The following is a 13,507-nucleotide window of genomic DNA, read 5'->3' as shown; positions in this document are numbered from 1 at the left end:
ATGGAATATTTAGTAGCGAGGAAACTTCACGGATGGACTAATTGCACATGTGGCATCCTATCATGGTACCACACTTGAATTCACTGAGCCCCTGAAAGCCACCCATTCTTTCACAAATGTCTGTAGAAGCCGTCTGCATGCCGAGGAGCTCGATGTTATACACCTGTGGCCATGGAAGTGATTGGAACACCTGAATTCAATGATTTGGATGGGTGTCCCAATACTTTTGTCTATCTATCTATCTATCTATCTATCTATCTATCTATCTATCTATCTATCTATCTATCTATCTATCTATCTATCTATCTATCTATCTATCTATCTATCTATCTATCCATCCATCCATCCATCCATCCATCCATCCATCCATCCATCCATCCATCCATCCATCTATCTATCTATCTATCTATCTATCTATCTATCTATCTATCTATCTATCTATCTATCTATCGGCTGTCATCAGCCGAGCTATATTTATGTTTTGAATTTCCCAGGCACCTCGCAGTTAGGAGACCCGGGTTTGCTTCCTGGGTCCTCCCTGTGTGGAGTTTGCATGTTCTCCCTGTGTCTGAGTGGGTTTCCTCTAGGTACTCCAGTTTCCTCCCACAGTCCAAAGACATGCAGGTGAGGTGCATTGGCGATCCTAAATTGTCCCTAGTGTGTGCTTGGTGTGTGGGTATGTGTGTCTATGTGTGAGCGTGTGGGTGTGAGTGTGTGTGTGAGCGTGTGTGTGTGTGCCCTAAGGTGGGCTGGTGCCCTGCCCGGGGTTTGTTCCTGTCTTGCGCCCTGTGTTGGCTGGGATTGGCTCCAGCAGGCCCCCGTGACCCCTGTAGTTAGGATATAGCGGATTGGATAATGGATGGATGGATGGATGGATGGATGGATGGATGGATGGATGGATGGATGGAGTTTCCCAAGCACTGCATTTGATTCATAACTAGCAGAGTCACTAGGATGCTTACACTGTTGAGAGTCATGCCTCTTTTCATGAAATTGACCTTTCAGGCTCCTATCTATCACATTCCGATTATCACTGCATGAGACAGTCTGATTTTTTGGATTCCCCCAATCCACAACCTCATCTTTATTGGTAGAGTCTGTGGGATTGTTTGCATTCCCATGAATTGTTTCCCAATTGCTATCATTGGAGCCAGGAGTATTTTTCAAGCTTCTTTAGGTTAAGTTATATTAGAATAGGCCGGCTTTACTATCCCAGTGGGAAATTTGTTTGAAACAGGAAAGTACAAAACCATGAGGTATTGTTACACAGATCCAATAAGATAAATCAAGATGCTATAACTGAGAACTAGTGTTATCGCATATACACACACTCAATATTAGTACAAAGAATTACTTTTAACAGTACACAAAGTAATAATTCAGAATTTAGTGTTTAGGAGCATCCGTACAAGTAAAAGAGTTCAACATGCTTAAAGCTCTAGGATTAAAAGGGTTCTTAAATCGTTTCCTATTTACCTTTGAATACTTAAATCTGCAGCCTGATGGCAACTACTGAAATTTAGGAAAATGAAGATGCCTGTTTGCTGGTAGAATTGAGTTGGCCTTCATTCTAACGGGTTGGTGACACCGTTCAGTGACAGAGGTCTGCTGCAAACCAATCATTTTACTGCTGATTTTTACAATGTTGCTAAGATGGTTTATTTTCTTAATGCTGAGGTTGCCAAACCAACATATAAAAGCAAATGTGACAATAGAGTCAATAAAGAACATATAAAACAGTGTCATTACGGTTTAGTCCATTTTAAAGCAGTTTAGTTTCCTAAGAAAGCAAAGCTGTGTCCGCCCCCATTTGTTTAAGACTGCTTTTTCTCTTTGATTACAACTGCTCTGTCTGATTTTAACTTTTGTATATTACTTTTGTTTATAATCTGTGTTTTTTCTCTTGTTCGGTGTCCTTGAGTGTTTAGAAAGGTGCCTACAAATAAATAAAATGCATTATTTACAAATTTGTTTTGTGTTAAGATCAAAGTTTAGCCTGTTATCAATGATTGCTCTCAGATATTTGTAATGCTCTGCCATCTCCACTGTCTGTTCGTTAATGAAGTTTGAGGCAGTGGAAGGAGGGGAGCGCCTGAGATCTACAAGCATATCTCTTGTCTTAGAAATATTTAGCTGTAAAAGAGAATGATCACACACCATTGTATAAACTCTTTGACAACAGGTCCATGGCTTTCTTCCTTATCTTGTAAAAGACTCAGAATGACAGAGCTGTCTGCAAATTTCAGGATATATCTGTCCTTGTGTGCACTCTTGCAGTCATATAAAAGATAAAAAGGTGATAAACAGCAACCATAGAGGGTACTGATAGTTATTCTTAGGCTAGCAAAAAAAAAAAGAAACAGTCATTAACTCTCATTCACTCTTTGTGTTCTGTTTGTAAAAAGTCCAGAATCCATCCCACCAAGTTAGGTTCTAACCAGAATTGATCAATCAGTTTGTCAAATAAAATGTGAGTCTGGATTGTATTTAAAGCTGAGGAGTAAATTATAAACAGCAATCATGCTTATTTTTTGAACCTCCTAAATGGTCATTCAGTAAATTCAGAAGTATTGCCGTGGTGTCCTCCACCTGCCTCATTGCTCTTTATGCATACGGGTAAGGGATCCAAATAGGCCTGGGTTTTGTTAAGTAGTTCTCTCTTAATTAACTTCTCAAAGCATTTCATGACATGTGAGGTTAACACCACCGGGATGAAATCGCTAAATGCTTTGGGGTGTGTAGTTTTTTGCTAATGGAATAACATTTGCTTGTTTCCATCAACTGGGTCCTTGCTGTACATCCAATGATGACTCAGATGAGGAGTGTGATATTGGAGAGAGCTGTTCTGCACAGGAATGAAGCAGACCCCCACTTATTTTGTGTGGACCCGAGCTTACACTATCCTACTCAATCGATTTGTTTGCTCTTATGCTTGTAGCCTTCTTTCTGACCATGCATATTGTAAATTTGTATATAAATGAAGACAAAAGTGTTCAAAATACCAAACATTTGAAAATGAGAATAAGGTTTCCCTCTTTTTTTTTTGTTTTATCTAATTAGTACATCTAACACAACAGATAGATAATGGAGGGGCCAAGGCCAAACTGTAGGCAAATGGCATTGGGGGGGGGGGGGGGGTATGGGGGGTGGTGGTCAGGGGCAGAGCTGAGACAGACCCAAACTGGACACATTGGGGTCTGTGATGGCAATATCACATAGCGGAAAAATTCACAATTCTACAATCTGACATTTGACAAATACTTGCAGTTCAGCAGCCTATCTTGACTCATGAAACCCTCTATTTCATCCAGCTTCATGTATATTTTCAGAATCTTTGGTTTTGTGGTCATATATAAATTGCTAATTTTATTAAAACCTTACAAATTTACAAATATAATCTGCTCCCTTCTTTAGTGTTTTCCACTTAATTCTTTGAAGTTGGACCTTACATGGTAAAGATATGGCTATGTTGCCATATTGGAGAAACTTTCCAGTTTTGCCAACTTCAAACCTTAAATATTGCCCTATCATGTCATTTCTTGAGATACTTCCAATCTTACGTCCGATTCTGGTGCCCTTTTTAATACCTGTTGTGAGATATGGCCGGCTATTTATCCCAGCTAATACCCCAGGCCGCCAGATGGAGCCCTCCTTGCAGCATGGAGCTACCCCGAATGCCAGCAGGGAATTATGGACAGTGGACTTTTAATGCACAGCCCTGCTGGATACCACGGGGGCCACCAGGAGTCGCTGCAGGGAAGCCCAGGGATTGTTATTTGCACCATAACCCGGAAGTGCGTCTTAATCACAGCGACACAAGGAATGACGTGCTTCCGGGGTGAAGAAAAAGGATTTTTATCTGACCCGGAAATGTCCCATGTCACGTGGACAGGGAAGGCGAAACACTTCCGGGTCAAGGACTATAAAAGGATGATGGGAAATCCCAGACGCTGAGCTGAGTTGGGAGGCAGGGTGGCAACGTGTCTGGGAGTGGAGGATTGTTTATTATTGATTACTGTAGTGATTATTGTTCATTGGAGTAGTGTAGAGTAGTGGTGCTTTGTGCACTTATTTATAATAATAAATATTCATTTTGGACTTTTATCTGGTGTCTGACGTCTGGTCTGAGGGTTCAAGGGGTCACGGGGACCTTAAACTGTCACACTATATATATGGCATTTTACCCAGATTATACCAACCAAAAACATTTCCATTCATTATGAACATCAGCAAGTATTAGCTGCATCAGTTTCTTTTTCATGACTGACCTAAATTGCTTGCAGCATGTACTTTACCCCTTGATACTTAAAAGCTTAGCAGATGTGGACAAATTAGTTGGTCCCCTTACAGCTCATTGAAAAAGTGCTGCACGCCTCCTGAAAACTGACTAAGTGAAAAGCAATTACCCCCTGTGTGCCTGCATGTCTTTGATATAATAATAACAATAATACATTTTATTTATATAGGGCCTATCCCATGCTCAAGGCACTTACAGAATATAAGAAAGAACAGCAGGGTATACAGTATATAGCATTGTACAAACCAGATAAATAGATAAAGAAGATTACGACAGTGAATTCAGAGAAAAAAAAAGCCTAACAGACAACATAATTGATGGTCTCACACACACACACAGGTTACATGAGCATCTTGACAGAGAAGTAAACTGAAGGAAGGGTAATAAAGTCAAGTAGAGCTAAAAGCCTTCCTGAACAGATGAGTTTTGAGTTGTTTTTTAAAAGAATTCATGGAGTCAGCTGACCTGATTAATTTCGGTAGGTCATTCCAGAGTCTGGGCGCTATACAGCTGAAGGCCCTGTCACCCATGGAGTGTAGATTAGTGTGGGGCACAACAAGATTGCCAGAATCAGATGACCTTAGTGGATGGGCAGGCACATAGTGATGGAGAAGGTCACTGATGTAGTTTGGCGCAAGGTTATGTCATCAAGTAAAGCAAAGCAATTGTAAAAAGAGATCAAGTATTGCTTATTCAACAAAGATATTCTAAAATGGCCTGCACACATTTGTGGGCACCCCTAGAAAAGATCACATATACGGTTCACGAACGTCTTGGTACACGTACAAATCGGTTTATGACCAAAAAGTTTGCCAAACGTTTGCCTCGGTTCACGACCACACACTTGGTATACGAACAAGCCAGGTTCCTTTTCGGTTTATACATGTTCAGTCTCTCCCTGTGCATTTCCTGTGCAGTGAGCAAGAGAGAGAGCGAGAGCGCGCAATACACACACACACAGAGGCAGCACACACACAGGCAGCGAGAGAGAGCCGAGCACACACACAGGCAGCAAGCGAGAGATAGAGCCACGCACACACACAGGCGCTCCAGGCTTGCAAAAGAGAGAAAGAGTGAGCGAGCGAGCGAGAAAGGGATAAACGCATAAGGTAGAGAAGGCTTGTTTTTGTTTTCAGTTCTGTTTACAGTGATCGGTTCGTAGCCTGCATTGTTGCAATGTTAATTTTCTTGGTGGTTTATTAAATTACGGATTTTTCAAATGTTCTGTGCTTAAAACTCATTAAAAAAAAAGTGTTTTTAGCGAGCAGTTCCTAGCACTATAGCGCAAACTATTGCAGTGTTAGTTTTCTCTGTTGTTCAAGGTTTTCTCAGTGTTATTCAATGTTTTTACATTTAGTTTACTATTACGCTGTGCATTCTATGGTATGATTAACTATATTTGTGCTTAAAAATTTAAAAAAAAATATATTTACATACAGTTCGTACGTTCTGGAACGGATTAATTGTATTTTCATACAATCCTATGGGGGAAATTGCTTCGGTTCACGACCAAATCAGTTTACGACCAGAGTTTTGGAATGAATTATGGTCGTGAACCGAGGTTCCACTGTAATTAGATTTGAGTGATTTTTTAAACTCACCGTATTCTTTAATGAGTATCACACATGTCTACAATTCATATTGACAAGACACAATGCTTCTGGGAGAATGTCCTTTGGTCAGATGAGAGAAAACTGGAGCTTTTTGGCAAGTCACATCAGCTCAATGTCCACAGATGAAAAAAATGAAGCTTTCAATGAAAAGACACCATAGCTACTGAAAAACAAGGAGGAGGATTGGTTATTTTTTGGGGTTGCTTTGCTGTGTCTGCCACAGAGTACCTTGAGTCTCTGCAGGGAACAGATAAACGTCAAGACTCTTTGCCGTATTTAGTGTATCTGTGCTGCATTCCTAGTAGCAGTGCTGCTACTTCTAGATCGCCACAAATGTTCCACTTGTAGTTGTTGCATATGAATACTTACATTATGAGAGAAAATCAGGCAATTATAATAAAACAGTTTGTGATTGGCAAGCCAAAATCTATTGGATACATCTACCAGTCTTCAGAATAGACAATCTTCATTGTCCAGTGTTACCTTTCTTAACAACTTCTTCTTTATTTATTGTCATTTCAGAACAGCCTAAAAAGCACCCCATGGGGTTTAATGTCATCCTTGGAGCAGCAGGTTGGAGAGTTACGAGTCGATGCTGACCCACCTTTCCCAGATCCTCCTTCAGAACTTGCAGACAGCAGACCAAGTTCAGGTAAACAAGTTCTAACTTCCCCCTACCCCAAATGTCCTTTGTGTAGAGGCATGACGTAGAATGACGTCTTGGGAACAGGGAAACTTTTTAAAAATTAATGTGTCTGACATTTTCAGAGTTAGCAGAATTAATAATCTCATAGGTTGTATATGTCAAAAGTAATGCTGCTTTATTTTTGTGCCAGCAGGCTTTTATGAACTCAGTGAAGGGCCATCACCTGTGGGTCTGTCAGACTCTTCTGTTTTTGGGGAGTTCCTGCCCAGCTATTCACGGATTGGTTCTCTTGCAGAGGCCAGGATGAATTATTCCAATGAACGTCCAAAATCTGTAGGTAAGAAGTTAAATGTCAAGGAAGACATGACTGGAATGATCTTCTGTTGAATGTGTGGAGTATGTAGGAGTGCTTCATGACTTTCTGGCAATTATTGAGTCTTATGTCTCTACAACCTAATTGGCTCCTGGAAAGCTAATGTGAAGTGAAGTTAAGACAATGTTATCAATGATCCATTTCATTCTAAAGTATCAAACCTGAGAGTTGGAATAGGGTGCCATAGTGGAGCTGAGGTTAGCACATCCAGGATATTGGAGCATTAGATCACTAGAATAGTTGTGACAGGAACAGACCATTCAGCCCCACAAACTCGTCCATCCTATTCACCTAAAAATAACATCAAGTCAAGATCTGAAGGTTCCTAAAGTACTGCTCTGCACTGTGCTACCAGGTAATTTCTTCCACGTGTCTACAGTTATTTACGTAAAGAAAAGCTCTGTAATATTGGTGCCAAAGATGCCCCGTGCCCTTGTTGCAGAATTTATTTTGAAGTAACAGCTGGGCTCCACTGTACTATTTCCTTTCATAATTTTTAAAACTTCTAGTTCTAAGTCTCTTGAACTACCAAAGAAAAAAGCGAGTTCATGGAATATATAATTGGGAGAATGAATAATTCATTCAGGGTGGCACATTGGGGTTAAAAGTACTGTTTCAAAGCTATAAGAGACAAGTTTTCAAACCCAGCATGTTCCTTATAATGTTATTGCACTGACAAAAATTATTTTTTTAAAGGAGATCAAAAGAAAAGATGTAGTCAAAGCCAGAAAATAGAGAATAAAAACCTAGAAGACTTCGGTACCATTACCAAAACCAAAACAATTGGGGACCAAATAAGCAGTTTAGGAAAAGGTTTGTTTAAAACAAAAGACAGATAGGAAAAGGCTTTTGGAATCCACAAACTCGGATAAGGAAATGCCTGAAATGATGACCCTTTTAACTCAACACCGTGTTACCGCCAGTTCATGACCTCTTAGGACACACCCCCTAATAATGTACACCCTGCCCTAATGACGAATGACCAAAAACAATGCAAAATAATTCACAAAAACTAAAGTAAACTTTCAATCAGAAAACTAATAAGGGATTCGGAATCTAGGATTCCACAAAGCAAATGTTCAACCCTAAAAAAAGAAAAATACCTAAAAATTAAGAATGAACTCATTCACAAAAATAACCATCTGTGTTGAGTCGATATGTTCGCCCCATATTTTGTATGGGGTTTTTTTCTGGGTATTTTGATTTTCTCCCATCTCCTCAATACGTTTTTGTGAGGATGATCATGGAGACTATTCAATTTTATGAATGAGTATGGAAATGTAGTGTGAGTGTAATCAACTTGGGCCCAATGCTGCTGTAATTGGTTCATGTCCTCCATAACCCTAAATTGGAATAAACAGCGTGAAAAGTCCAGAGGAAGACAATAAAGGAGAGTCAAAGTTCCAAAAGGAAAATCCCATTAAATGATACCTTAACATAAAATCTTCATGGAGAATCATCCACGATGTCATCCTACAGCAGAATGACCACTGGGGGTTTTCATATAGTCTGGTTGGCAGACTAGAAGGGCTGATGTACAGAATTTAGTTGGGCTTGTGGATTTGTGATGGCTGCTACCTGACTATGCAGAACAAAATAGATAATGAGGCTTTCTAGGCAACCTCAAACACGGTCCTTCTGATACTTCCCTAAATCAGTCTTGCTGAAACTGACAGATTAGTTACATATTCTGGACAGCAATTTCAGAAAATGGATCATTGGAAAGACTGAAAACAGAAATTTTTTGATAGAATGATCTTATCTCATTTATCAAATATGTTTTAGATTGATCAGTTTCTAACTGGAGAGGATGCAGTAGGTTTGTAGTCTCAGTGGGTCTTTGGGTCAAGTTAAAAAATGACTTCTGCTGTCTGTGTATGTCTTGTTTGTCCATAGGAACAAGAGAGCAGAGCTTCCTCTAAAAGCATTTGTAATAGCAAATGTAACTCCCTAAGATGTAGATTTCTCAATTTATCAACCCCATCCACCTCCATCTCACAAAGGGATTGTCTAGACACCTGAAGGCATGAAGGAAAAATGCTAGTTTTTTGTTAATCCTCACTGGCCTAGCCTCACATTCCTTGGCAGGAACTCCTTGCTGTAACTAAGTTTGGAGGTCTTCTTGCCTACTACTATCCGTTGCAGATTTCAATCTTAAAGAAGCAATTTTATTCAAGCTGTCCAAGCTGTCACCTGTTGGTTCACACATTACATCTAGCCTCCTACCATTTCCCTCAGATCCCAGTCTTAAGAGTGCAATGTGATGCCTTCCTTCCCTAGTTGGAACCCCATTCTTTCATTTGTTGTTGTGAAAGTCTCACCTAGTCTTGTAACATTTCTCCTCAAATCTCAATCTTAAGGGAACAATTTGGTTCCTACCTTTTCTAGCAGGAGCTCCATGCTGCCACTTATTGACCCATAAGTTCACTCTGACCTTTCAGAATTTTTTCTCAGATCTCCATCTTAAAGAGGAAATTTAATTTAAAACTCCTCCATCAAGAACTGCATGTTTCCACTAATTGGCATGGAGGTCTGCTGTAGAATCCTTAGATTCCTCGCAGATCTCAGTCATAAAGAAGCAGTTTGGTTTTTACCTGCTCTAGAATAAACTCCAAGCTGTCACCTACTCACCTGGATATTTTCTAGCCTTCATGAAGCCCTCTGTGGCCTCCATCTTGTAATACTAAGAGAGTCAAACAGCCCTAAACTATGCTGGTCACTTGTGATCCCGCGTCTGCTCTCCTGAGGCTCACTAGGTGTACTGTAATGCGTTGGATGTCTTTGGTTATTTCTTTTTCAGGACATCAAGGTCTGTTTCTTATTCTGGTTCCATTGGAGGTTTACACTGACAGGGTTTATTACCCCTGGACCTCCCTGGTGCTTTTCATTGTTAGCGTGGCTTTGTTTATCTGTTGTGATTTTTGTCCCGGGCAGCAAACAAGAGTGGCACAGTGGGTAGCGTGGCTGCCCCGCAGTTAGGAGACCCGGGTTCGCTTCCCGGGTCCTCCCTGCGTGGAGTTTGCATGTTCTCCCCGTGTCTGCGTGGGTTTCCTCCCACAGTCCAAAGACATGCAGGTTAGGTGCATTGGCGATTCTAACTTGTCCCTGGTGTGTGTGTGTGTGTGTGTGCGTGCGCACCCTGCGGTGGGCTGGCGCCCTGCCTGGGGTTTGTTTCCTGTCTTGTGCCCTGTGTTGGCTGGGATTGGCTCCAGCAGACCCCCGTGACCTTGTAGTTAGGATATAGCGGGTTGGATAATGGATGGATGGATTTTTGTCCCCAATGCCATCCTTGCACCACTCAAGCTTTTGGTAACTCCTTGTCAATTGGGCAGACCTATAAAATATATCTTGTGATTACTAATTATTTTTGCTAAATAAAGGACTTTATAAATATTCTTCAGATCATCTGCAAGTTACAGAGTAGCTCAATCAGATGTGAAAAGCTTAGACAGGCATTGTATTTTTCTGTTTTCTGTAAGTAAGCATGGTGGTTGAGCGATAAAGGTTTAAATTTCATTTTGGAGATCTTTTTGATCTATAACAAGTCTTTTGAAGCATTTATATTTCTGGATTTATGGTTAGGTTTGCAAAAACAAGTGATAAATGTTCAAGTAGTCAAAGAATTTGTAAGTTTCATAGTGTACATCACACTGTATACATTGAGAATGTGCTTTACAAAGCAAATTTAATACAGTTCAAATAAAAAAGGGAAAAGACCATTCACTTTGATTAAAACAGAAGATCTGTTCTGCTTTGGTGGGTCAAGTAAAGCGTGTTCAGCTCATTTGGAGTGTCAGATGACAGCTAGAAAGTGCACATTTAAAACACAATAGAATTAACTTTCAAGGGATGACGGTGAAGTGAAACATTTGGAGACATATGGTGACAAGATGGCAGGGACACCCTCTGCTGGATTTTCAAATATTGCAAGTGACTCACCTCTGATATTTTTTTTTTAGGGGACCTCTTTTTGGTGGACCAGGAATGCTTAGACATGATGTCTGAGGGCAACACTCTTTCCTCTGTGCCTCGCTCCTTTTCTGCCCCCTACAACTCCTCTCCAGAGGGTAATCCTGAAAGTGCCGGAGGTGAGCCCTATATTTGGGAGGACCAATACCCTTATCAGTCATCCATTCAAGAGCCCCACAATTTCCAAGACCAGTCCTGTCTGGACTCCACGGAGATGGCCACTCCTGAGGACATTCAACAAGCCCATCGTGTTGAGAGTTACATCTTGGGACTTATACAAAGGAGGGGAATGCCACACCGGCCTACCAAACCTCGGACCAGTCTCAACTCAGATCCAAACAAGGGACTAGCCCGGCAGAACAGCTTATGCAGGAGGCCCGTGGAATCTACCGAAGGGCGTTACCCCATGATTGGCAATTCTACACCTTCCTCAAGCTTTGAAGGCAAGCCTCGACCCCTCTGGGCATGCAGAAGCTTTGACCAGTCATATGGGCGAAGTCAGGGGAGCAGCAACCTCTCAGATAGCTACCCAAGGCTGCCTCTGAGTCCTGAAGAAGCCCTGAATATCTTATATGCCAGGCCTCCTAAAACAACCAGGCCTGCATCCTTAGAGTACCAGGAGTCTGTGTGCATTGGCTCCAATCTTGGACCCAGTATGACTGACAGTGTGAGCAGTGATCCAGACTGCCCTGAAGATCTTCTGTCAACCTTCCAGCATTATGTGCCTTATGAGGAAAGACAAGAATATCGAAGGGTCAGGTCGCCTCCTTTGGAGGAGCACATGGTGAATGCTCAGTATATCCCTGCCCAGCAACCATGCCAAGCTCAACAGACAAGCCGATCTAGTGGGCACACCCATGGTCACCATCTTCGTCACACCAACAAATCGGCATCTTTTGCGGGAAAATGTCGTGGCGAACCACCCCAGTCGCCTGAGCGGTACCCCTTCCACCACCAACAGTCAAGCAGAGGCAAAACAGGGTCAAAAAAATGCCGCTTTACAGATGAAGGAGCATCCAAGTCTAGCTCCAAGAAATCTGGAAAGAAAGCGTGTCGATCCCAGTCTGAGAATAGCCTCCTGGGACAAAGGGTCATCCTGGAGAGGAAGTATAACACCGTTGAACGAGAGGAGCTTTCTGGCTTTGGGCGCGGTTCCCAACAACGGCCTAAACGGCAAAACAGTGGAGGTGGTGGGGCTGGAAGTGGGTATCGGCGGTGGCGCTCAACCTTAGAGATCAGCCAGGATGAGAGTGAACCCCTTATTGCAGAGCCACCCAGGCGGGTGAGGAAGCCCCGTTACACCTTCTTACCCCCTCCACCTCCCCCAATGCGATCCACATTTCAAGGCTACTCTGAACCACAGGCTGAATTTGGAGAGCCACTCTCCCCTCCTCGGGCTCCTGTGTGCCTTCCGGAGGACGAGCTGAGTGGATATGGGCAGCCATGCGCTGGGGACAGCGAGTCTAGCCTGAGCGAGGCTGAAACTCCAGGATCTAGCTCTGTTTCCAGTGACTCAGATGAGAGCGGGGGGCTGGTGTGGCCTCAGCAGTTGCCCCCACAGCTTGCTGGGCCACCATCCTCGTCCTCTTCACCTTCCTCATCTTCTACTGCCCAGCCCAAAGTCTTTGTCAAGATCAAAGCTTCTCATGCTCTGAAGAAGAAGATCCTCCGTTTCAGGACGGGTTCCTTGAAAGTGATGACTACCGTCTGAGATCTGAGAGGATAGTGCACTGATGGTTGCTTCGTGCCAATTAGTCACCCCATTTGCAGGGGTGCTTTCTTGTTTTTAAACCCTGCTTTGCTCATGTGAATGGCGTGCGTGTTGCCATTGAATCAGTGCTTTCCCTACTAGCAGGTGGCACACTAAGATCAAGCCAGGAAACCCTGCAGGTGTGCATCATGTCAGGCGAGTCCTCTTGTAAGCCTGCCAGCCTAGCAGAGAGGAACAATTGTCCAAAGAGTAAAAGACTTGGAGATGTCTGCTGTGAGCACATAGCTTTGGCTCAAAGCTAGCCAAAACCTGAATGCTGACTCATCTTTGAAACTGTAGGATGTGCCATCAAACTTTAGAGATGTTATGTGTTGAAGGCCTTCACAGCTACTGTATGTGCCTCCTTGTTGCCTAATGTCAAGGACTCTGGGCATTTATCTGTATGTCAAATGGCAGCTGCTCACACTTGGAACACTTGAAGTACAGAACTGCTTTGTGAACAAATGAAGGAGCGTGGAGCCTCATGGGCACATGCTGCAAGGCTGGCATCATTTACTGATGATTGAACAAGCTGCTCTTCCCCTGTCCTTCCCAAAGATTTGATTTTAAATGGCCAAGCTGATTTACTCTATTGTATTTGTGCATAAGTTAATAAACACATTCATGTATAAATATAAATCCTCAGTGGCCACTTTATTAGGTCCACCTATGCACCTATCCCAGTACAAAGTAAGAACCCCAGAATAACATTTATTTTTTGAGGAATGGATTGAACAAGGGCCTTGAAAAATGTCTTAGGAATTCTTTGGTCTGTGCTAAGTTGTTGCAGAAGTGTTGGCCACATATTCGTGCTGATGTGGAATAAACCAAGGTCACTGCCATGCTAACGGGTCCAGCT

At 42.3% G+C, this 13,507-nt stretch overlaps 1 protein-coding gene across 2 annotated transcripts in view; it reads left to right on the top strand.

The window, feature by feature from the left end:
* The window catches only part of dact3a (dishevelled-binding antagonist of beta-catenin 3a), a 210,199-nt gene extending 196,912 nt beyond the window's left edge, over window positions 1–13,287 (top strand). Inside the window, exons 2-4 of one of the 2 annotated variants that reach the window (XM_028796358.2) lie at window positions 6,433–6,562; window positions 6,747–6,893; window positions 10,889–13,287. In XM_028796358.2, the coding sequence (XP_028652191.2) occupies window positions 6,433–6,562; window positions 6,747–6,893; window positions 10,889–12,609 (1,998 nt within the window). In that variant the 3' untranslated portion in view covers window positions 12,610–13,287. The remainder of the gene's footprint in view (window positions 1–6,432; window positions 6,563–6,746; window positions 6,894–10,888) is intronic. The other variant, XM_051932716.1, reaches the window with a different exon arrangement.
* Window positions 13,288–13,507: the final 220 nt, after the last annotated feature.

The sequence above is a fragment of the Erpetoichthys calabaricus genome, chromosome 1, assembly GCF_900747795.2.
Source record: "Erpetoichthys calabaricus chromosome 1, fErpCal1.3, whole genome shotgun sequence".
Classification (NCBI taxonomy): domain Eukaryota; kingdom Metazoa; phylum Chordata; class Cladistia; order Polypteriformes; family Polypteridae; genus Erpetoichthys; species Erpetoichthys calabaricus.
The sequence above is the reverse complement of the archived record's forward strand: the minus strand, read 5'-3'. Positions and strand labels throughout refer to the sequence as shown.